The sequence below is a fragment of the Rhea americana genome, unplaced genomic scaffold (assembly GCF_003343005.1).
Source record: "Rhea americana isolate MKP2758 unplaced genomic scaffold, rheAme1 scaffold_76, whole genome shotgun sequence".
NCBI lineage: Eukaryota > Metazoa > Chordata > Aves > Rheiformes > Rheidae > Rhea > Rhea americana.
Genome location: NW_028186934.1, coordinates 2,468,100 through 2,493,387, shown reverse-complemented (window position 1 = coordinate 2,493,387; position 25,288 = coordinate 2,468,100). Strand labels below are relative to the sequence as shown.

Here is a 25,288-nt window from a genome sequence, read left to right as displayed (position 1 = left end):
TTCGTGACTGGCCTCTGCAGTTCCGGCGACCCCTCCGTAACTCGCTCCCGCGACGCGCGCGTCTCGTCTCGTTACTGCTTCTGCCACGGAGCTGGAATCTCGGTGTTTATCATTCGCTGGGCTTCTAGTAAAYGTATCTTTACAGAGTATTTCCTAGAAATACTTGAAGTGGTTTATAAGACTGTTTTGCTACAACAGTAGATACTTGACATAATGTTTAGGGAAATCAAGTTCACTTTCTGATAAAAGTGTTTTTCTTCTCTAAAAGCACTTGGCGTTTCATTCAGGCTTGCTTCTCTCTTTTATAAGTCATTATTCTAATATGAGGAAGAATATCATTGACCTACAGTCAGTTCTGTTTGCTTTTGACATAAGTAGTAGCTATGATTCTGCACTTCGGAGGCTGAAGATAGGAAGCTTTAAGTGTGTTTTTCTTTTTTTTTTTTTTTTTTTTTTTTGCTTGCTTTTGCCTTCTAAGATAGTATCACCAAAAGGACGTTTCCTTTTGGAAATGACACCATATGAGGTTACTGCCAGTCTGCCTGAGTCCTTGGGAGTAGCAGCATACTGTTAGCCTGCAGCGATCTGAGAAAATTAAATACCCGKGGCAAAGCCTTGGGTGCTTTGCCCAAGTGGCATATTCCTGAAAATGCTGTAACTCTTACTGCCCTACTTAAATTAGGGCAAGTACAAGTGTTCTTCCATGCTTGTTTTATACTATTTGGGGTCTTTACTACTTGTGTAAACAGAACTACAAGAAGTTGCTCTCCCTTAGGGGTAAGCCTACCAACTTTCACTGGGTAGCARTGGGAAAAATCCAGAAGGCCTCGTTGTTACCTTTTAATTAGTAACCTTTTCCTCCTCTTACAGTTTTGTTCCTTTGACTTTGGCCATCTGCTATCAATGGGATAAGGGCTACCAATGCATCCCTTGGAACATCCCGTGATGGGCGCTCTTTTTAGCATGTGCTGTTTTGATTGAGATCTGACGTGGCTGAGAACGTACAGGATATTCCTGCTAATTGTTTTTGTTCTGCTGCTAACTTGAGTACTTGCTTCTAGCTGAAAATGCAAGGTTCRGTGTGGATGCTGGTTTTCTGATTCCAAGCCCCCTGAGGAGATTTAATGTAGAACAGATTATAGGATGACTAGCTATTTCCATCAACTGTGTTTCCAGACAATTAGCCCTTGATGATCTTGTATTAGAACTTTAGAGATTGCTGGGACTACCAGAGTACAAATGCATGGTTTTCATCAAAAAGTGTGCTATTTAGTACTTTACATGAGTAATTAACTATCACTCATTTTAAAGCACGTATCTTCAGTGGCTCACTTTGCTGCAGTCTGCTCTGTAATTTAAAATTAGGATGTATAGGGTATGCATTATAGGATGATGTGTAGTTATTTAGTATTAAAGGATTGTGGRTTCATCAGAAACTCTGGGTAGTAATGGGACAGTGCAAAATTAGGAACCAAGTGTAGAAGACTTGAATTGCTGTGAAAAATGGAAACTTCTTTTCTAGAGAAATATTCCACTGTRCATCTTAGAGGTATAGATGTTTGCTTAGTTAGCTGTTTAGAACAGAAGCAAAGGCAGAAATGGTTACAAGAACTCATTTTGTGCAATCTGTTATCTTTCCTAGTAAGGACTTTAGACAAGGATGGGTTCATTTGTTCCCGAGTGACAAATGAGTGAGGGCTTTTTCTATAAGGTCAGAAGGTAAATTACTTCCTTTTCAACATTAAGTATTGATTTGCTCCATAGTTTTTTAGGTCCACGATGGTCTATAGTGTCTGGTCTTAGAGGATCCAGTCACAATCCTGCATCAAAGCTGTTGCTTTGTTTTCTTTGATTGCTAAAATACTGCAGCTGAAATATTGCAGCTGCCTATTTTCACTCTGTGCATAAGCAAGCAGAGTTGGTCACATCCCAAGGTACATRTGGATCCAGAGCTGGATTCCTGTCTGTTCCTTAGCTCCCTCAATTCTGTCAAGCACCGTAGACTTGCAGGCTTACCCCTGCTCTTCCACATAAATTGGATTCACAAAAGCAAAACCTAACATTTGGGATGCTGTCTGCATTTGCGACACTCACGTGAGCTTGGTCTGCTAAGTGTGCCAGTGATACACGACTGGTTGTCTGGGCTTCATTGGTAAGAGATGYGGTTATTGATGCTATTTTGAGGTATGGTAAATAATAGTACTTAATTCTTTTAGGCAAGTAGTTAGTGTTTAAAAAACARTATACCTTTTGGTGTGGACTGAAATGTGCTTCAAAATGAACTTTTTTACAAAATATTTTCATGCAGAAAGATGCAGCCTGTGAATTGTGGTTGTCACAGATGAACAAATTAGATGTCACTTTCTATATGTTAGAATGCGATATAGAAAACAAAGAAATATAGAATATACTTCTGTGAAGAATGTAGTGGTGCACCTTAGTCTTGGAGCCTAGATTTTTGTCATAGAGCTTTCTACAAATGATGTGAAAAATAGGTTGGTTGTGCAATCATTTCTTGGTGAGAAATTGTCTCAGAATATTTTGACTGTTTAGCAAATGCACTGTCTTTTCACCTCCAATTATGCTAATTTGCAGATGTGAGTAAAGTCCTAGCTTTTTAAGTAAGGGCTAGAAGTATATTTAGGTTCGGGAGCTGAAATGTGGTAGAAACTGCTTCCATTGCTTTGGATGAAATATCATATAATCACCTTTGGACTTCACATTTAATAATAGATTGCAGGTTTTCATGTGAGAATAAGGACTTGATTTGCTGCTGTGGTGTACTTACRTTTGTATCTTATATGCAAGTCAGTGTGGGTTTTTTAGTTTCTATTTTGTTTTATTTAAATTGCCTCTTTCTATGCCTTTGAAGTGATGCAAGCACCTTAGGTAACTGCCAAATTTTAGTTTAGAGTGCTAGATTTTACTTAATTTTTTTTTTTCAGCTGAAAATGCGAGTACTTCCTAGTTCTGTCTGCCTGCAGTTTCTAGGGTTATAGCAACTCTTGAATAATATCTACTTCCATCTCTTGAGGTTTGGATAACATGATTCTAATAAACATGGTTTAAATGTGTTAGGATAAAAGTTGTGGCAGGTTTTTCCCCTTCTGCCCCCCCCCCCCMATACGTTATTCCCCTTTAATATTTACTACAAGGATATTCAACTGCTGAGAAGTACAAGCAGATGTTAAGGTGTGATTGCAAGATTTCTCATCTTGAATGTGTGTGAACTAACTTTGTGCTGAACAAAACCAGGTTATCATGTTAGTCTCTGCACTACAGCATGTTGCCACCAGATAGAGCTCATGCTGGTCTACATAATAAAGCAGAATTACATCTTATTTTTTTAAGAGTTTGCATTTAAAGCTTCTGTTTCAGTAGTGTTTCTGAAGGCAAATTGAGTTTAGTCTTTTAACAGATAGTAAAAGCGTCTTTTCTTCCACAGTATTCTCATTGGCAGGAGGTTTAAAGATAGTGAGCRAGTGTCATTGTGCTATAATACTTTTTTCCCCCTGATTTATGACATGTTTTCCCACTCCTCGGAAGAAAAATGAGATCAAGCCTTCCTCCTAAACTCTGAAATAGCCTTAAGACAATGAAAATACACAGCCATAAAATGTGATAGCCTGAAGCTGCTGTATTTTTTCAAAGATRAACTGRATCTCCTGATTGACTGTAAAATGTTTTCTAGTTTTATAAATGCTTTTTGTGTCACATGTACCTTGCATAACATACCTACAAGAGATTTTAGAAACTTGCCACCTGTAGTCACAATAGCTTATATGCTATGAGACCTAAAATTTGCAAGTTTAAGGTAGATAAGCCTCCCAACCCCAGTTTACTTTATTGAGGATTGAACTCCTAAATTGCTGTCCAAAAAATGCAGTATAACAAAGAACTTGTCGCTCTTCAGGCTTAATTGTGCTGTGCTCTGAAATGTTGATGCCGTTTAGTTAGTTTAGCTGACATAATGTGTATCCAGTATTTCTGAGAGAGTTACAGATTTTTTTTTTCACTTCAACTTTTCCTCTGCATTTCTTATCCCCAGTTCTGCTGATTTATCTCCATTCTAGGTATGTAGTGCACAATGTATTAGGGAGAGCACAGGATACATCAATAAAATTTGAAGAAACTTCTTGGAGGAGTGGGTAAGATTATCTGTTAGTTTAAAACATAGCATTCAGATAACTCCTTAGCAGAACCTCCTTTGYTGGAAACAGCAGTTCAGCTCCGAGTTAGCTGACCATGTTGCAAACTCATGTTATTCACCAATTAAATACKTTCTCTCTGAACACTGTTAATAGATTTCCTTCTTCTGAAATTCAAGCCTGTTATTGCTTACATTCTGTCTGAAATCTACTGTTTTTAACTTGTTTGTGATTTAGCAATAATGAAAATAATTTTTCCTCCTCAAAGTATTTGAAACTGTATATTGAACATATGTTGTCTGTTTTGTCTTTGGCTTCAATGCTGGTCTTGATCTAAAATTAATAYTGAATTATTCTGGGTGTAAACTTGAGAGCTTGTTGTGTTTTCCTTTAAAAATACGTGCATGTTCCAGGTGTAAAGTTTACACAACGTAAGCTGTATGTTTAGTTGCATTTCTTCCAGTGCCTTTAATCAATGGGTGAATCTGACTGCATAGGTGAGGGAAGAGGAGCGTAATGTCTTTTAAGTCAGAGGGACATTTTATTTATTTATTTATTTATTTATTTATTTATTTATTCCCTAGCAGAATTCTGAGATGGAGCAGCATGCTTTTGCAGGTAAGTCAGGGTAGAACTTGCATTAAGCTCAGGTTTAGTAGAGAATACCCTGACGTGCCCATAGGTTTTAGGCATATGAGTTAATTCTGTACTGATAACATATAATATCTCAAGCTATGCCTGAGAAAGAGGTTTGTTAAGGTGCCTCTGAAATGAGACCTCCCAATACATAGCTTCTTTCATAGTCTCTTTCAGGTGAGAGTATTCTCTTAAAAGGAACTTACACCTTAACCTTTACAGTACTGTCCAGTAGCTGGGTTCCTRCTTGTAATTGCTAGCATTCTCCTTGACAGATGCATCATCAATGTCTTTTATTTTAAAGGAACTTGCATGTGCTTATCTCAACATCATCCTTTGAGACAAGGACCTGCCTGTTTTGTCTGAAGAATGCCAGTGGGAATCTGTGGGTCGTGTTTTGCCAGTTTGCTGCTGTTGAACTCTAATTCACTAATGTGTACCTGTTAGTTGCCACAAATTTTTTTTGTGTGTGGCTAGAATGCATAAAATATATAGCTGTCCTATGAGTCTCTAATCTTAAAATCATATCCTTGGGGATTCTGCCTCAAGTTGAGGGTTTATAGGGAAGTGACTGACTTTGAATTTCAGCTTTTAGCCCTGAAGATATTGGCATATAAGCAGTTAAACTCTTTCATGTATTATGTATTACTTCAAAGAAAGGTAAGCTTCTGAGAAAAGAGGTTTTGGCTATGACCTATTAAAATCTGACATCCACCAGAAAAGAGATGGATGAGTCCTGGCTGCTGGTTGCCAAACTGAAATTGAGGGTTTCACTAGCCTCCAGCTAGTTTCACTGTCAAGCAATGCAGCATTCACTGTAAATTAAAGTGATTTTTTTTTTCCCCTACAGACTCAAACTGTGTCAAATTTTTTAGTGGCCTTTATTTTAATGTCAGGTGCTTTCTTCCCAAAAACTGAAGTGTGTATACCTGGCACAACTACTCAGGATACTTCTACTGTTCAGTCTTCATGTAGTAGAATAACAGAGCATGGGTGTATATATAATGTGAAACTAGTCCTCGAAATGACTGCTGCTGCTTTGTCTTCCCTGTATAATCTCAGATTTCTTGTTAGGGCTCAATTTTGTCTGACTTTTGGGGAATTACTTGCTTTGTCTAACAATAAGTACATGCAAACTACTACTTAGCCTCTTTGCCATCCCCTGTGAGAGCGACACTTCACTTGATCCTGCAGGAACCGCACAGTGCCCGCAGAAGTCAGACTGCGGAAAAAACTGCCGCTGGATGTTGCTGGGGTCTGGGGGTGCTTGGCAGCCTGCTGAATCAGGGCCTGATTTATTTTATTTATGTATTTATTTATTTATTTATTTATTTATTTATTTATTTATTTTATCAAAGGGACTTGTGCAGATCATTTGACATGATCTGGATGTGCATGTTTATCTGCTGCATTTCTTGCTAACCAAAATAGACTACTCTGTCTTGAAGGCTGGAGGGAAGACAGCTAAATAGCAGCCAAATGACAGATGCTGTGCTTTGATAGCAGTAGGGACTAAAAAATCTTATTGCCGCTGTAATAGTGGATTGTGTAATTAATTATCTAATTGATTTGGTCTGAATCTGGATGCAGTGCACGAAGGCTGAAAGAACTATCATGCTATTTAGCTGTTTCATCTAATCAGAGAGGATGGGAATACAACACAGCAGTACATTAGTAACCTGTGAGGTTAGAAGAATTTTATGTGGTGGACCTTTGTCCACTGTTCCAGAAAACAGTAACGATAATGAGACCTCATCTAAATGAGCCTGGTGCTTGCAGTCTAATTCCCAGAGGGCATATCAGCATCACAAATATTGATACAGAACCAGTAGAGAGCAGGGATTGATTAGTGGTCAAGAGGGCAGTATGTCCTAATCGTCTTTGGTAATCCCCATTAATTTTATCTGAGTAACGTGGGGAAATGAGTTCAGACAGATTAAGAGTAGACAGGGGAGCAAAGCAATTTAAAGGGGGGAGGAGAGTGGTTTATGACATCCCAGCTTTTCTGAATTATTGTTGATGTCRAGTAGTATGTATTTTTTTCTTCAGACCTTTATTTCCATGACCTATTTCATAATTAGGTTTTTGCCTAGATGAAATCTTCCTTCTTTCTACTTGAGATAATATTTATAGTAACTTTTTAATTAACACACTGTTTGCATACAATGTCCTATAGCTGACCTCTTCTCTACAGGGCAATGTGTTTTTACACAGTCCCAAATCTTTTTTTSCCTCTTATAATAGAAACCACTGTACTGGAAGTATTTTGGTTAGATGGAGGTAGGAGGAGATCTGGAGATATTTCTGACCAAAGAAACTTCTAGCCTAGTGATTATAACAATGTGTGACTAAATTCTCCTCAAAATATATATATATCTAGAGTAAAGCCACTAGTTGTCATCAGAGTGGAGAACTTAGCCCCTAATATAATCTGTTCCCTTGGGTATAGTTCTGGTTTGATCTTTTTGAAGTAGGTCTGGAAAAGCGTGTAGATTATGCTTTTCTACATTTTTAATAATAGCAGAAAGAGGGGAGAGCCCTTAACCAATTAGTATTTTGAAGACACAGAATTCCTGTAAGTCATTTCTTATGGCAAGTTTAATCTATTGACTGTTTCGTGGGAAGATTAATAGTGTTCAGGCTGCAAATTTTTCAGCTGAGGCAGTGCAGTTACAACATCTCATTTTTAGGAGGATATTAACAGCCTTCTGGCTTAGTGTAGAAGTTGGTGTCATTCACTGAGTCTCCGTGGGAAGGCCTAAAATTAGATAACCAAATTATTCTTTGGTTCATATTCATTAATGCTTTGATTTAAAATTTGTGCTGTTGAAAGAAACCTTTAGGGACCTCTTGATGTATTTGCTATCTCACTGCCATTAAACTTGCTGCCTTTAGCTTCTTGATTGGGGTTGGAAAAAAAATGTGGATTGATAGTGTGAGAGATTTACTCCAGTTGTCACTCAATGGGTCAAGTCTTGGGATTTTGCTAGACAGGGAATAATAAAGAATATCCTTATTGCAGAGAGCTGATGCACTTTTTGAAATGGTGGATCTGCTCCGTTCTTACCTCAATGATGGGCTGTCTTTCCAGTTCCTCATGCCTGTCTGTTTTTCTGGACCACATGTATGCTGGGACCATGTGCAGAAGGCTGCCTTTCTGCTCCCGTGAGCAGATGGCCTCTACCTGCAGCTGTCTCTTCCCTTGTTGCGTGGRAAACAACGGGCACCTCGTGGTAAGAGCCAAGCTATTGTTCCGAGCTCACTTATGCTGTGTGTAAGAGGTAGCTGCTGTGCCAGTGCTTTGCAGAGTCATGGGCAAGAGTAGCACTACGGACGTAAGAGGTGCGGAAGGYGTAGAAGATGCTCTGTGTTCAGCTGATCTTTCGAGTCTCCAGGCTTTTTGCAATAGGCTGAAGTGATCAGAACTCAGCATCTTTCATTCCGTTTTATGTAGGATCTGTGGATTTTTCCACTGGTGTTGAAGTGTCAGAGCTTTTGTTAGATAAACTTGCTTTGAATGGAAAGCTTAATTTTAATAGGAATAAAGTAAAATGTTTCAGGTAACCAGGTGGGAAGATCCAGGAGTCTCCACTCTTCTAGTCCCCTCCCCCCTTTTCAGGGTGGGAGCAACTTGAGATCTGTGTGTACATCCTACTAGTTAGGAAGCTGCCAATAAAAGTGTCTTGCGTAGCAGAGTATGACTAGTGCTTACAGATTGTCTCAAAAGATCCTGGTTTCTTTAAGACTTCAGTCTGTGTAATCAAATCTAGTCATTCGAAAATGAAGTCTGATTTCCAMCCCCCCCACCCCCCAAACTGCAAGATTTAAAGATAACAAATACAATTTCTCATTTGCCTTCTGGCTTTTGAATCTAAAGATACTTTGCGATCTTTTCTGTAAAACCACTAGGCTAGGAAGACTGCTTCTGAATGAAAGCTGAGATTCTCAGGTAACCATATGCCTTGGGGGTATGGAGTTTTCAGAGAAAGTCCAAATACCGTGAAAAAAATTCTCATGTTGAATGAGTGAGAGCAGACTGTCTAGCTTGTCCTGCTTCCAGGAGAAGACAGCAAATGGCTCACAAAAAGTGTAAGAAAAAGGTGAGTAAATCTTTGCCTGAATAATTGCTCAATCTTCAGTAACTTGAGGCTCAGCCTTCTTGGGGCAAGTTTTCTGTCTTTGTATTTAAGAGAGCTCTGTGGTGGTTTTTCTGTATTAAGATCCTTTTTTTTTTTTTTTTTTTTTTTTTCAAAATTTAAACACAGGAACGAATTATACCAGTCCTGGAGATGATTTTAATTTTCCTTCTGGGATCTTTTGCATGTGCAGCATCACAGCCGTATGACTAGCCAAAGCTGCTCTCCCTTCCTGTTGGTCTAATTATCTGTTCATTAAGGTCTGAAGTCCTGAGCGGGGAGTGTGTAGAGTGTCTTTGTTTAAAGGGCAGTCTCCTAATGCAAGTGTTAAAGAGCCTTCTGGTTTGCCTGAGTCAGATTGACAAGCTAATAACAGCCTTCATGTTAGTYTTGGCTAACAGAGAGCATCAATATAAAGGTTTTAGAGGACTGGTGCATTAGTCAAGTGGTAGGATGGAATAGACATTTGTTTTGCTTGTTTTAACACWTAAACTCCCATTAAAAATATTTTCTGAAAGCAAAGAGTGTGGGAGTAAAAATGAAGCTCTTYCTTTAAATGTACCATTGCATCTATTTAAAACTTCACTTTAGTCTTAAGGGATGAAATGTTCTTTATTCAGTAGAGAGCCATAATACAAAACTGTTTTCAATAATTAAACTCTTGTTCAAGAAACTGTTCTTAAGTTTAAGTAATGTATCGGAGTGATGAGTCAGATGGCTAAAAATTGGTGTGTTGAGTGGTGGTGGGGGTTGTGAAGATGGCTAGCTGTTGGAGAGGGAGTGTTTTATTTGCTGGTTTTGCCAGCAAAGGATTACTTGTTATGCAATTGCTGCAATTTAATTATAATGTAGCAAAGGTTCTGATATCTGCCTTTAAATTATCCCAAGGGCATCTAGGAGGAATGGCTTACTCTGAATAAATCTTAATAAACATATGACTTTATGCTGCTGCCTTGTTTTATTCTGTGCAAGTGCTATTTGTTCCTATTAACTATATCATAGAAGTCAATACAGCTATTCCTGGAAACAGCAAAAAAAAAAAAAAAAAAATCACATGAGTAAGAATTTATAGGATGGGCTCGGTATGTCGTTACAACAATTGTCAGCTTCTTTATTTTATTTACGGAAGAGCAGAGCAGATGAATGTACCTTTATCTGGAAAGTTTTAGGCAATTCTAATAAAAGGAGATATGCATGAATTATCAGTACACGATGTTCTATTCACTGGAGGGAGAGTCATTTTAAAAAGCCTGCTAAGTGAGGCATGGTTGCTAAGGCGAGCATTTTATTAGACTGGCTGACGTAAGGGGGGCTGGCGGAGGGGGAGCAGACAAGATTTGGGGCATGCAAAGACTTTTTTGGATCTGAAATGCAAATGGTAGATTTTGGGGTCAAGAATGGGTTGGGCACAATTGCTGGGAACTTAAATTTGTTAAATAGCGGGGTAATTCAAGAGGAAAGGGTAGCTGGCATGCACGTAAAGGGTTGTTAAGTAATGGAGATGATGCTGGAGCATGGAGATGAGATGGCTTCTGGAGGAGCACAAGGCAATCGGATGCCTACGTTTCCACTGTCTTGTGCCTTCCTCCCTAGCATTGGCAGCTGCAACCAAAGTGAACGTAGGGAGTACAAAATACGGAGCAATATGGCAAATGGGCTGTTGTGGGTGCGTGGTTGAGGGGGAAGAGGGAGGGAGCAAGAATCCTGTCTGGCGAAGAGCAGGGCTGAGAATTCAGAGGAGGGCTGATTGACTTTGCAGGGGGAAGCAAGGGGGGAACCTAKGTCATGGTGGCAACCGGGTGTTTGCATCTCTTACGGATTGTGTGAGGTTTCTTTCAAGTTGTTTGCGATATCTGTGGTTTCCAGGAGGACTCTTAGTGTGTTGATTGAAGCTGTATTGCAGAATGCAATACCTGATGCAATATATGATGTGTAAGATGCAGATTTTTCTTTTCTTGTTGTGGAAAATTAATGTGATCGTTGTGGTTGGTCATACTGTATGCTTTTTGAACAGCCTCACCCAGATGTGTGTTGGCCTGCTGAAAATGTGGCTTGGGGTGCTGAAGGGTGGCAGTTTTTTCAAAGCCTAGGGGAAGAGGGTTCTGCTTCAGGAAGATAATTTCTATCGGTGTAAGCTTCTTCTAGTGTGATGTTGTCTTTGAGGTGGACCCCCCAGCTGTTCCCCTCGGATGGGGAGCTGTAAGGCCTCTCGGAGTCCTACTTGGATTTCCAGTTCTGAGTGTTTTGCATGATCGATCTCAGTGGAGCTCAGTCTTTTGCACAGTAGTGTGCAGGTTGCTGTTTCTTCCTTCTTTGATGGAAGGCAGGAATGATTGAATTACAGTGGAAATCAGTAATGGTCCAAATCTTCAGTCCTGATGTTGCAGCTGTTATCTGTATTTTAAATATATCACAGTTCTGGTAGAGTCTCTTCCTTGTAAAGAAGCTGGTAGAGCAGGCATTAGGATGATACAACTGAGACCAGAGTTTGATCAAAATACAGCCTGTGCTGGCTACTGGTTAAACAAGCCAGCACCTGCGCTTTCTRTCGTTACGATGCCCCAAACAAAGGGAAATACTTCTGTTTTGGGGCTTCTGTTTTAAGCTCTTCTGCTGTATGCATGTTGTGGCTTTGATTTGGGCATGTAAGGTATCTCTTCTTCCAAGTATCTCTAACTCATTGGTAAAAATTGGACTTACAGTATTTCCTGTTCTGCATGGGTTTAATTTAATGATGTTTGTAAAACACCTCAAGATCTGCAGATGAAAGGTGCACACACATATATATATATATATATATATATATATATGTATATATATATCACTTCTTTTACTAGCAAGGCAACCTTGTGTGGTGTTCAGGCATAATAGGGAGCTGTGAAGTGCTTTGAGCCCCTGAGATAAAAAGCGCTGTAAATCAGGAATGAGGTATTAATAATATCCAATGTAGCTAATGATAACTTTAATGGCCAGGCAGCTGTTGGGCTGTAACTGTTATCTATCTTATTAATGCAAAAAAAATTGTTTTCTACTGCAGCCTGACATTCATACCTGTTATGTCAGTTGAGGGAGGAAGTGTGTGAGCATGCATGTAGGTATTCCTCTTACTCTCTAGCCTGAATGGCGTCTCTAAAATTAAAATTCATAGAACCTTTCTGGGAATGGCGCAACTGCTAAGTGGTGGTTACCGCTTACCAGAGTAGGTGTACAGCCAGCTCTGTTCCCCTCTAAGTTGTTGAGGCTTAAGCTTGCAAAGCATTGCTTTAACAGCCMGAACAGCTGTTTTGGAGAATTAATGATTTAATTATTACATTAACAAACTGTAAACTGCTTTAAACCTCACCAAATCACTGCCAGTTTTGATAGTCAGCTGTGTGGCTTTATTCAGATGCTGAATGCRTCTTTTGCAGGCTTACATTCTGGTRTGCAACGCTTCCTGRTTTATACCAGCACAGTGTGGTGAGAATACGGCTAACTATCTCTGCAAAACTGTCAACATGAAGCATCCTTAATTTTTGTGTTGACCRACCACCCTGCTAAAATGTTACTGTTCTTCTAACTTCAGCTTGGTAGCAGGAGAAACATTGCCTATCATCCTACAAAGCTATGCTTTTATTTATGGTCTTGTTATTTTAGGAATAATCAGCGCAGAACAAATACACTTCCTCTATTATAAATGTCGTGTGCTTCCCCGGGGGAGCAGGTAGCGGYGGGGAGCTGTTAGTGTGCTCTTTCCACAGCAGTAGTTCAGATAAAATCTTACATCCACTTGAATCAATGGCAGTGCTTGGACTGACTTGAGCAAAGTCTGAATTACATCGTGTATTTTTTAGTTTGTATACTGTTTTCTAGGGTAAAAGCTTTGTATTCATTATATGTATGGAGCCTGGCTATTAGTTTAAGCTGTGGAGGTCAGTGCTTAGAGCAGTAAAGTCTCCGATCCCCACCCTATCATCTCAGCCAAAACGGGCTGTCGTACGATCCCTAGCAGCACGGGATATGCCTCATCCCAGAGCCCTCGAGGCTCCTGCACCTTGAACTCATCCGCCGCTTGGTTTGCGAGGCAGCGTCCGTGGTCAGGCCGTGCTGCGTCTGAAAGGATTGCTGGAGTACTGTTACTACGGACAGCAAAGTGTCTGCTGAGTCTTCAGTCAAATCCTGACGTTTTAGTGTTCGTTTTCTGGGAACAAAATGCAATCACATTTTGCAGGSGTAACAGAGGCCAATAATTTTTATTCTGTTCATGTAAAATTGCTATCAGAAATGCATTCATGCTCATGACTTGGCTAATATGCTAGTGAAACTTTGGCTCAATTAAAGTTTGTGGGACACTTGTTGATTTGACTTAATCAGATCATGATTTTCAGGTGTTTGACAACTGTATTCTTGCAAGAGAGCTATTTGTGGTCAGTTCAGAGGGGGGRAAAATTGTGGAATTGCAATATTTTTTAACAGCAATATAAAATCCATTTCAATCTATTTTACAACTTAGCTTTATGCGTTTTTAAGTCTTAAATTCTGTTAGAACTAATGTGTGTTTTCTTTCTTTCTCTCCCTAAAGGCCAAATGTCTGCCCAGAGTTTGAGTTGGCCTTGGTGGGACATCAGCAGCYATGTGTTCAAGCCTTCAGTCGCACTGTCAAGATGTGGAAACAAGGTTGCAAGGGGCGGAGGTGGTGTGTGAGCTATGAGAGAAGGTAATGTTATATGTAGTTACAAAAGAATTCTGTTACTGAAATTTAATACAAGTTTGTGCCTTCTTTCCTGAGAAGCTTTGAACTGTTTCACCCTCAGAATATCATGCMGTGTTGAAATTTTTCCATTCTTCTTAAGAATGTTTTTTCTTATTGAACAGTAGAAGAAAATATGAATTTTTGAGTCTATTACGAACKTCTTGTGATCTAAAGCTCAGCAAAGTCAACAATCTTTTTTTTATTGTCAGAAAATAATYCTGTTCCTATTTCAGGTGAAGTACAGCTGCCCAAGTTATCTGCTTTGAAAAATGGAGCTTTTCTGTTTATGGCCTATGCTTAGAACTATTGGAAGATCAGGATCCCAAAAAAATAGAACAAAAATTTATCATGAAATGGAACATAGTTATCTCTGACTAGTCCGAATACAGTCAGCAGAATGTATGTGACGTGCCCTGTATTAGAGCTATTGAAAGTTAGAAGCATTTCATTTTTGTTTTGTTTATAATAGGAACTACTGACAAGGTCTGAAAAAAATGTTGTAAACATGATGCATGAGTACTGTTTATTACTGATGAGATGTGAATAAGCTAAATGGAAGCTGTGATTGTTCTCAAACTATTTYTCTTCAAAGGTCTGGGTACTACACAGTTTATAAGCAGGTATACAGAATGGAGCATCAGACAGTCTACARATGCTGCCCTGGATGGGTCCAACAAGGCAATGAACCTGGCTGTTTGCACTGTAAGTTGATGCTAAAACTGATAGGACAAGGATAGAACATATGATATTCTTAGACCTTAATTCCTAACTGGCTTTTAGAAAGATGGATTTTGCATCCTGTTCATGAATGGAATTTCTCAGTTATAAAGAATGGTACTCCATTTATGGAGGGAGAAAATCTTCTAAAAACACAAGAGCTATTATATTTAAAAAGTACARAGTATCTCTAATTCTAAGCTAAGTGGTAGAAATTGTTTTTAGTTATAGCTGTTGCAGCATTCTTAGACCACTCTTTGATAAGCAAACCTAATTTAGTACTGTTATCCAAACTATGGAGAATAAGGGTGCTGTAAGGCACTCTTTTCTTGGACCTAGCACTGGTCTGACTGGTTTTGACTTTCTCACTGTTGCTGTTGTATTTAAAGTAATTGTCTTGTTTCTACCCTAAGGCTATTCATCTGAGGAAAACTTGTTTCTATTAGTAGTTTTTAATCATGATTGAATGTTTTCCTTAAAAAATGGAATTTAATTTAAATGATAGGGAAGCACTTTAGCCACTGTTAACAGGACATGAAAGTGCATGATAACAATCTATTCACTGTTCAGTTTTGCTACTGTTTTGTTAGTAATTACATCTTCTGTGTGAAAGTTAGCATCTGTTCCTATGTGTTTTTTTTAAACTTTGTACCAACYTAAGGGATATATTTGGAGACCTTGATTTTATGATTGTCTTTATGTATTTAATAAGCAGTAAAAGAAACAAGCCTGAGAGGTAATCCTGTGTGTTACTCCTGTTTGTTTTAGCCTGAAGCTACATATCTAGTGTGTACCTGTTTTCTTGTAAGAAGTCTGATATTTACTATATTTTAATATCTAGCTTACAGGAATTTAGAATATTTTAACACCAGTGACAATATAAAATTATTTTTCTCCTCTGAAAGAGCAGTACAGGCTTGCTTTCAGTTCTTTAAGGCACCAAAGTTGTTAACCTATTTGGTACATTCAGTTATTGCAAATTTTGCTCAGGTATATGGAATTTACTTTATTGTAAATAATTGAGCTGCACTGGAGGATGAAGAGAGAAGTATTGTGATTCCCTTGGACATAGATAACCTTTATTTTAATGAACCAATGTTTTCTAAACAGCTTTGCCTTATTCTCTAGCAATTAATTTCTTCTGTCATTCTGGATTCAGGTAGTATCTTTAGTCCAATCAAACTGACTTTTCTGCCTCTGAAGCATCTTGAGGTTAAACTGCATCATCCCAGTCTATAATTAAACTGTTTTTATTAAAGCTTATTTTCCAACCAATATGCCATAATAATATCATAGTTATACCCCTGATAACAAGTTCTGTTGCAGTCCAACTGGTTTAATAAAATTGAAAGCTTGATTTTTATGATTGACTTGGGAGTTCATGTCACAGTTCTGCAGTAACAGAAGAGGCAGCTCTGTAGAGCCCAAACCCCCCAAACCTGTTTCATTCTGTTTGTGTGTACTAGTGCTGTGCACTGTTGGCACTTGCTTCAATGGAGGAAAATGCTTGGGAACAGGATCTCAGATGTGTCAGTGTCCTGCAGGATTTCAGGGTCCTCGCTGCCAGTATGGTGAGTCAAATGAAAACCATTTCAAATGTATCTGCTGGGAACTGCATGGMTTTCATGTTTATGTTCAGGTAAAATGCATATTTAACAAATTATTAAAACACTAATGATTAAACATCATTGACTTCAAATTGAAGTTGCATCTACTGCGCTTTAACTGGCTGCGTGGCAATTCTTTTCTCCATCTCCTTTTTTTGTGTTCATTTTTAACAAAGCAGTGTGAAAAATCGAGCTGGTTGACAGAGGCTGTGTCTGAAAGGAACAGTGCTATTGAATCTCACTGTTGTCTGATACAAGTGGAATGTCTTTCTACTGCTTGCTTCTGAACTTGCATGTTTTTGCAAGTAGCCTGGTGCTCTTGCTAAAGGTCAACTGGTCAACTCACAAAAGCCAAAAGAAACTGGGAGTGTGTGTGTGTGTGTGTGTATGTGTGTGTGTATAGATATAAAGTTACAAGTGAACCACATGTATTTATTAATGGTTTTTCTGGTGCATCTGAAAGTAGGAAGGCTAAATTAGGGTTATATTGTATGTGACTTAGTGTCATGCACTGTCAGTGGGAATCTGTTTATTTGCTGGTTCAGAGTCTGGTAGCCCCATGTGAACTACCAATGTTGCAAACTGTATAAGCTTCAAATTATGGAATTTTATCCATATGGCTTCTTAAACGAAAAAAAATCTGCTCTTCAGAGTGGGCTGTGACTGGGACAAGCTTTCTTTTATTAGACAAACAGTAACCTCTGCTTCAGAAGAAACTCTTGTTCAAAGAAACACAGATTTTAGTGCTTAGTTCTCGCATATTCCCATTCTTACCTGGTTTGTCTCAAAATCATGAACTATAAAYGAGAAGGAGAGTATAATGAAAAGGAATGTAGTGATTCTGTTAATAACCATCCACTTGAGAGCTGGAAAGGTAAGCTATGTGCTTGAAACCTGGCTTGTACTGTTTTTGTTCCATAACCTCTGTCACACCCTGATCTCTAGACTCCGAGGTTTGTGTGGGCTTACTGCACTGACGCAACTTGCTGTCCGTATGAGTAGTCTTCACTCTAAGCAAAAGTAATAAATAAATAAATTTTACAATGAAACTTTTGCTGGCATCAAACTATAGTGTGGCAAAGTCTATCTACAGACAGTGTTGATTCAGGTAAGCAGAYTTACAATGGTGATGCTGCAGTTGTGCATTTCTATACTGCAAGTGGAAACAACAAGTTCGTGTGTTGCATTGGTTTATGCCAGGCTATACCAATGAAGATTGCTTTGTTAGCTTTACAGTAATACTGCTACTTCAAGGTAAGCAGGCTTGCTTAGGGTCTCTAAGGAGCCCACAGGGTAAGTACAAGTCTTAGCAAAATCTCGACTGTTTTCACTAGTCTGAGTTCTACTTCTGCATATTAAAAAAAACCTGAATCAGAATTCAGAACTCCAGCCCCAAAAGCACTGGTTGTCTGGAAATATCTACAGTGTTAAGGCATTCCCAACAGGCAGATTATGTGGATGCAGAATGTGGAGAGTGGAAGTCAGATTTTAAAACCGAAATGAGATTGTTTTTACAGCAGTTCGTTACCCTCCTGTGAAATACAGACAGCACAATGTGAGGTATCCTGCAGCTTTTGCTCTTTGCAGCTGGGTGAAACTTTATCTTGGTGGTTTGTCTGCTTTCTATTGATTCCTAAGGGTTTGAATGGAATCCCAGTAGTCATCGTTTTCAGGGTTATACAGTAGTGGCTATCGCACTCTGGCAGGAGTGAGTTTATAAATTAAGTTCTGAAGGAAAAACCTTCTTTCAGAAAGAGCATTATGGATTCAGCTGCCTAAGAGAAGCAAGGCAATTTAGAGCGCATGTCCTCTTAACCATTGCAGGAGCCTCCAGTCAGGTGCTTGTGAGGCTTGTATTTGTTGCAAAGAAAAGAAGCCCTAGCTTCTGTTTTCCTGGCTGGTGTTGGAACATTGCCCCTCTAAGTAGCTGAATTTAATGTGAATGTGTTACTTAATGGTAATATAGTATGCTTTTTTTAATAGTAAAGTATATCTTGTCTGTACCCTCCTCCCTACCTGTATGTGCAACCTTAATCTAAAACAGTTTTCCTACCTTTGTCTTGAAAGAAAAGATCTCTATCATCCCTCTTTGTTTTGAAGACTTGGTGAAACAGATGAGTACTGCCCAGACCRCTGTTTGTGGTTTCAGAATGTATGTGCTAGAAAGTGTTACTGAAAGGGACCGTGTCATGATACGTGGAGCTGCCAAAGGTTCAGTCTTTGTTCAGAGATGTAGTTCCTTGTCCCTTGAACCACTAGATCGTATTGCCAGATCCTCTCTGGCGGGTGTTCAGGTAGCTCTCTTGGGACATTATGGGGGGGAGGCTGCAAGGAATCGTGCAGAAAGCTGCTCATCTGCCATRCTGAAATGGTGTCCTTGGTTGTCATCTTGCTACCTGTCACTCTGGGTCTTGTGGCCTCTTGTCTGACTCMTGACTGAGGAGGAACCGAACCATTGACATTTCATAACAATACTCTCATTCATTTGAGCAAAACTGTTGAACATGCCTGTATTTTATACATAGCTTTATCTTATTCCTTCTTCCAGTCTCATTGCTCATCTTTCTGCCATTTAGTGTTGACAGCTAGTCATAAAGGTTCATACGTGGTGTGGTGCCCGTGATTCTCCTGCTTTCAACTGTGATCCATAGAAGACAAACTATTACAAAAGAGGAACGGGTTAAAATTTGTTATTCTAAGAAATAAATAGGAATATTTCTCTAGAAAATTCTGATCTGGGTTTTCTTGTTTGTTGCTTTTGTGTATGCTATTAGGTTAATTAGTAGCACGACCTCCTGGCAAATCAAGTTATGTTTGCATTGCATCAATCTGTCCCACAGAAAGTTTGTAACAGATTGATAATGGCTTATGATAGCTCAGCGTATCACAGCAATCTGTAACAGAGATGACTATTCACAATTGGCATGATTGAATCAAATGACTTTTTAAAGACATATTATGTTGTGTTCTAGAGACCTATAACATGAGGCTATTTCTGATTAGATRCTGAATGGGTTATGATTCCTATAACAAAATTCATGAAATTCTGACTAGAAAAGCATTAACTGCATCTCTTGTATACTTGACTCTGTGGTTTTATTATTTTACCCGCACAAAGAGCAATAAAACTTAAAAGAAAGATTTATGAGTGAAATGGCCAAGCTCTTCATACAGCCATTACAAGGATTCAGTAACAGATTGAGCTGTCTCTTCCATTGTCTGCTGCAATTTGTCTTGTAATAATAGACTCATATCAGTTACAATATAAACTTCCAAGCTGCATTTCTTTCTATTTTAACATTTTTGAAAGCTGTTTCCCATTTCTCCTGAGCCCAGTGAGAGAGAGGGAAGACTTACATCACACACACACACACACACACACACACACACACACACAAAAAAAAAAAAAAAAAAAAAAAAAAAAAAAAAGAGAGAGAGAGAAAGAGCAAACCCCAGTGCCAAGAATACATTCTGCTGCGGTGCTAGTTTCATTGTTATGCACTAGTTGTCCTAGTAATCTTGTTCAAGGCTTGCTAGCCACCTGAGCTGGACATGAAGTAAATTAATTTCATTTAGCTTGTTTAATTCAGTCCTGAGACTCATAATTGGACGTGCAGCTTGTGAAAACATTTCAAATTCTACAAACAGAGGTAATTTCATTTACTCCCTTTGTACAGAAAATTGCTCAATGCAAAACTCATGAGCATTTTGTCATTGAGCCTCAAGTTATTACTGGTTTTGCAAAATGCTTCAGAGTTTCCAGGTTTTTGATACTTAAAGCAAAAAGGGAGAAATGAAAAGGCTTTGTATTTTGACTGGAATAAAATCCCAGCATTATGAAGGTTCTGCAATAGGCTGCCATAATCAGGGAAGAATAATAAAAATAGAGCATCACTGAGAAGACACATCTATTCAGATGTTTAAAAGTGGGCAAAGAGTGACTGAAGTAGACTTCTTCAGGAAACAGCACTTTATCTTGGCTTAATCTTTTGTGGGAAAACTGAAYACAAATTGAAGATAAAATCTGTAAAAATACTGGAATATTGTAAGCATCAATGTATTAGAACTTCACACTAATGTTTAATGCAGGTGAAATCTTAAATGCTCTTATGGAGGGAAGTATTCTTACATTTTGAGAGATAGTATAGTCTACTCAATGCAGCTCTGCCCTGATATCTGAGGTAAGAGTTTCTTTCACTTGCCACTGTCCTTGGGTATGAGTTCAATAACTTATGGCAAATAATACCTCTATGCCTCTATTTATATATGAAATGTTTATAGTGATAGTTCATTCCTTTGTGAAGTGCTCTGAGACCAAAGTAATTAAGCAGGAGATAATAGTATTGGAATGTGTGTATAAAGGCAAAATGCCCGCTGCTTGGGTAGCTGAAATGAAATGCTTATGAGGTAGATATTCATCAGTTCATTGACAAGCTGTCAATCTCATCCATGGCTCTGGTCACACACTATTAAGATATTGAACTGTAAAGATTTTAGTAAATGAAAAAGCACGTTTTAGTCCAGGCGGATCTAGGAGTTCACACTGTAAAACTATTCCTCCCTCCATACCCTCAGTTCGAGCATATTTGATTGAAATGGCAAGAAGTCTGGATCTTCTAATCATAAATACTCTTTCTCTCTCCAGCAAAGTGAAAAAGATGTACTTTCCTTCCCCCCCCCCCTTTTTTTTTAGTAAATATTTTTTCCTGCAAAGAGTCACTTGATAAAACTTRCAATGAATGGCCTGGTTTGTGTCATTCTAGTCTCAGAAATGCGTGTTTTGGTCCTTCTTGAGACTGAAAATTTGGACAAGCCTTACAAGCGCAATATATCCACAAAACAGTGCTACAAACTTTCATTCTTTGTAGGTCCCTTAAAGTAGCCAATAACAAGCCTAAAAATCCCATGGCTCTGCCAATAGAGATGTTCTTGTGTTGTATWGATTTCTGTTTCCTGGTGGAACTATATAATGCTTGTGTATTTGAGGGTAMATTAAATCCTCACRTAAGCGTATGCAGTGCTGTTGATCACAAGGCTCTCCCTGTTCCTCAGGGTTCTCATGTTTTGTTCTCATATTCTGGCTGGAAGTTCCATGCAGTTTTAGCAAAGATGAAATTTGAAATGTGGAAGTGTGTCAACAAGAGGAAAATACACAGCAGTTCCTAGTTCGTCCATAGAGAGCATGGAATGGGTTGATGCAAAACTAATCACTTCTGACTGCTCTACTTCAGTGCACATAATAGCTAAGGTTGTCCGCTTCTGTCCCAACATAATCCCTCTCTCCAGATTACTAAACCTTACTAGGTAAATGCTAGAATCCTCTTATTTCTTCCTTCACCAGCTATCTATTTSCCTATCTTGTCTTCAAGGCATGTCCTCTATGACAAAATCTGCTCCTGTGGGTGATAAAACCTTCCAATATAGCACGCAGAGCTGCCTGCTGAAATCTGAGACACATTCCTGGATTGCTCTGGACCTGTTCTTTTCAGTTATGTAACACTGAAAACAAATACTTAAAAACTGTTCCTGAAATAGTATTTCTTCTTGCATTCTCTTCTAAGAAGATGCTAGACTGAGTTCTTAGTCCCTAATAATATGATATCTGGCTTAATATTACCTTTGAATTTATTCTAATAAGCTGGTGGAAGGGGTTCAGTAATTAATAGTTGTTCATTTCAATTACATCATGCTAATGACATCCTGATTAGGGTATCTCAGTGACACTTGCTATTCAAACTGACTTTTCAGAATACACAAAAGTGGAAAAATAACCCCAACTGCCCAAGTAAATGTATCATAATATGGAGACTGGAGACTCAATGCTCTTTTTAAAAAGTGTTTGAGTGATCAAAAGATCTGTAAGTAGTCATACAGTTCCTTGTTCTTGATGTTTTGCTTCTGTCTGATTTCTGCTACCCATAGGTGGTACAGAAGAAGCAGCAGTAGACTGTCTCCAGGTGTATCCAAAGAAAAAAAGCTCTCTTGCACTGAAGGAAACTCTTGGAATAAGCTATGTCTGCAATTATGTCTGTGGTGCAATAGTCATAGATCTAGTAGATTGAAGTAGCAAGTGCTTAGGACCTTGCGTCTGCGTTATATGGGTTTTAGGTGTGTTACTTCAGAGTGTATCTGGTTTCTTGCCATCAAATATTCCTRCTGAGCATGTGGTTTGAAGCTGTCCCAGAAACACTTTCTTGCCTGGCCTTCAAGTGTGTGTATATGAGGTGTGGAGGCTTGTTTTTGTTCTGAAAATGAACATGTGCTGTTTCCTCAGACATCAGGAAACCTGAGGCTGGAGCTAGAGAAACATAGCTGAGAGGTAGGAGCACTGCCTTCTTCAGGAAAGAGAGCAAGGAAGGAGGGGGACTTGCCTGCTGTCTACTGCACTAGAAGGTAGAAAGGGGAGGWGTGAGGAAAGAGTGATGGAAAGTGTAAGTGGTTGCTGCAGTTCAGGAGACTAAGATATGATAATGGCAAGCAAGGCAGAGATGGCTGTTTAGGCCTTTCAAAATGGAAAGGAACCCATCCTCTTGCAAAAGAAACCTTGTAATCCTCTTCACCTTCTAGTGGGGCAAGGTCTTCTGTCCTCCTCCTGCCTCTCTTCAGTTTTTGGAAAAATTATTCCTCTGCCCAGTACCTTTTCCCTTGGCTACTCTACTCTTCTGCTCTTTGACAACAAATATGAAGGTGCAGGTGTCTCTTATGTGGCACTAAAAGAGCACTAGTTTTGTATGAGCTCTTGGTGAACAACTGCAGAGCATCCTGGTGCCTGGTATGTGGTGAAGCACTTCAAAGTTGTGCACCTGTTGTGCCCTGCATTAGGGACTAGAGTGCATTAGACACATAGGGAGTGTGTTAAGTACATGCTTGGGGTGGACCTTCTGGTTTGGATTCATCCAAAAAGTCTTGCTTGTTTTAGCAAAGCTGCTTGGATCTGAACCAACACCTGGTGTGTGGGCACAATCGAGGATTCGTCTCAACGGTGTTTTGCTGCTGTGAACTAAAATGCTACTGTAGATTAACAGTTCACAGTTCTGTTGCAGGCTRTAGGGAACGATGTAAATGGGATAAGGTGGCTCAGTCTGATTAGAGATTATTTCAGTGCTGATCTTAAAATATTCACCGCTTTGTTTTCTTTTTGTACAAACAATTCAGCTCTTTATATGTCTCTGAGTAGCTATTTTAAGAATGGTAGTAGAAATAGTCAAACTTGACAGCACGGCTGGATTCATTGGGAACTCATGCATTCTAGATTTTCTGTAGGAGATTGCTCTTGTTATTCAGTGAGTAAATGTTGGCACAAACATAACTCTGAGTGACTGTAGTTAACTTAGTTGCATGTTTTCCTGATATGTATTTGAAATTAGAGGTAGTGGTCAGCCATGCAGTGGGTATTCAGAGCTTATCTTACTCCTAGTTTGGCTCATAGTTGCTCCAGGCAGAATGTTTTTCTGTTTTTTTTTTTTTTTTAAGCTATAACTGGGGTAATGGGCATCTTTCTTAGCACTTGTCAAAGTAAAGCACAGTGCATTGTGCTGGACTATCCAGAAAAACTCCCAAGTGGTGAGATTTGAAAATAACGTATTTCAAAAGCAAAAGTAGCTAACAATGTATGTTAACATGTTCCATCTCATCAGAAGTTAAGCATGGACCCTGGCACTTCTATTCATCAGACATGAACCACACTGGAGAGAGAGAGGGGGAGAGAGAGAGAGATTCAAAATRTGGTACTTTGCTGTGCTTACTTTACATAGGGGTGTTGGTGGTGGCCAGTCACAAATGCCTGGTAGAGTTATGGAAACCATTGCTGTTGACATCTCAGATGGTTCTGTGGAAAGCAAATTATTTTAATTCAGTAAAACTCCTGGAAGCCTTAAATCTTAAGTGACTTTAAATTAGTCATATGACAAATGCAGAAGCCATTGACTCAGTTGAAGTGATTTGAGAATTCTGTATATTATTTCTCTTTGCTAGAATTATTCCCAACACTGAAAATCTTGATTTCTTTAAAACTATTTTTGAAGGCTTCTTCAACTGTTTTTTTTCTGAAGTGTTAAGAGATTTCTACTGCCCAACATACTTGAAAATTCCCCTTTGAATTCTTTAAAATCAGAGATCTGAAATTCGTTTTGGATTTAAAGTCCTACYTAGCTGGATGGAAAAAGTTGTCCTGGATAAAACTGCATGTGACTTCATAGAGATAGCAAGTTGTAAACTCAACTCATACAGAGCGTCTATATCCAGGGGGGCATGCAAGGCCTCCAGAAAGGCGAGTTAGAAATCTTTCTCACCCTGAAATAAGGATGACCTTTCCAAACTTCCTCTCTTGCTAGAGGAATATCTTGTTTAATGTAAAGATACTGCTGTTACTGCTATGTTAGTCCTCTTAGCCTGCATGTCTTTGCTTTCCTTGGTGTTCTCTGTAACATGCTAGTATCAAGTGAGTTCTTACTAAATGCAGCCTTCGTACCTCRCAGTGTAATCCGTGTATCATCAGCCTCTGCCAGCTTGGAGTTTCCAGGGCTAAACTGGTGTCGTGCTGTCACCAGTGTGTTTGTTCTAATGCTTCTTGCATGATCTGCTTCTTTGTGACCTGGGAAACTACTATCACCACCCTGTCTGCTTCTGCCTGAAGTAGGGGCTATGAAGTATCACGCAAGATCTATAAATTTGGGTTTGGTCCTTTCAGGRCTAAGGCTGGCACAGAAGAACAGAAGGCTGGCAGCGCTAAAGCTTATTTGATGCCGTAAAGTCCAGAGAGGACCTTCTGTAATCAGAGATAACACTCAGGGCAAGCAGTGTAAAGGAAGGTATGAATGAAGGGAGTATTGTCCTTTCACGGGGRTGTGTGTGAAATCAAATTTTGCATCTAGGAAAGAAGTCTTACGTAAGTCTTCAAAAGACAGACAACACTTGCCTGGTTTGGAAGAGACCTTGGTAGGGAAGGAATCAGTGGAACTAGTGGGACAGGGGTATTCAACTTGGTCCAAGTGGCTCCAGTTTACTGTGGTCAACTGCCCTAGTAGCATGCAACTTCTAGTAGTAACAAATTTGATTTCAGTCCTGTTCTTGCAAGTGCACTAAAAGCAAAAATTGGCTTAATTCGTAACTTGATGACAGCCTGAATACAGGGAACAAGAGCTAAGTGAAATAAATATTGAACAGGTATTTCCATGCAAGTTCTAGAGGAACACTAGAGAAACACAAGCAAAAAACAAAACTCTTGCTTTAGACTTTCATGAGCTTGATATTTAAGTTRGTCAATTTTTACTAACCAAGAAGCAGCACTAGATATACACATTTACTTAAACA

The 25,288-nt window shown here is 39.0% G+C and overlaps 1 protein-coding gene across 7 annotated transcripts in view; it reads left to right on the top strand.

Annotated features, from left to right (window-relative positions):
• Positions 1-13,511: 13,511 nt before the first annotated feature.
• Positions 13,512-25,288, top strand: part of LOC146585816 (uncharacterized) — a 194,676-nt gene continuing 182,899 nt past the window's right edge. For all 7 annotated transcript variants that reach the window (XM_085322262.1, XM_085322265.1, XM_085322264.1 and 4 more), the window contains exons 1-3: positions 13,512-13,616; positions 14,245-14,354; positions 15,836-15,940. In XM_085322262.1, the coding sequence (XP_085178388.1) occupies positions 13,564-13,616; positions 14,245-14,354; positions 15,836-15,940 (268 nt within the window). In that variant the 5' untranslated portion in view covers positions 13,512-13,563. The remainder of the gene's footprint in view (positions 13,617-14,244; positions 14,355-15,835; positions 15,941-25,288) is intronic.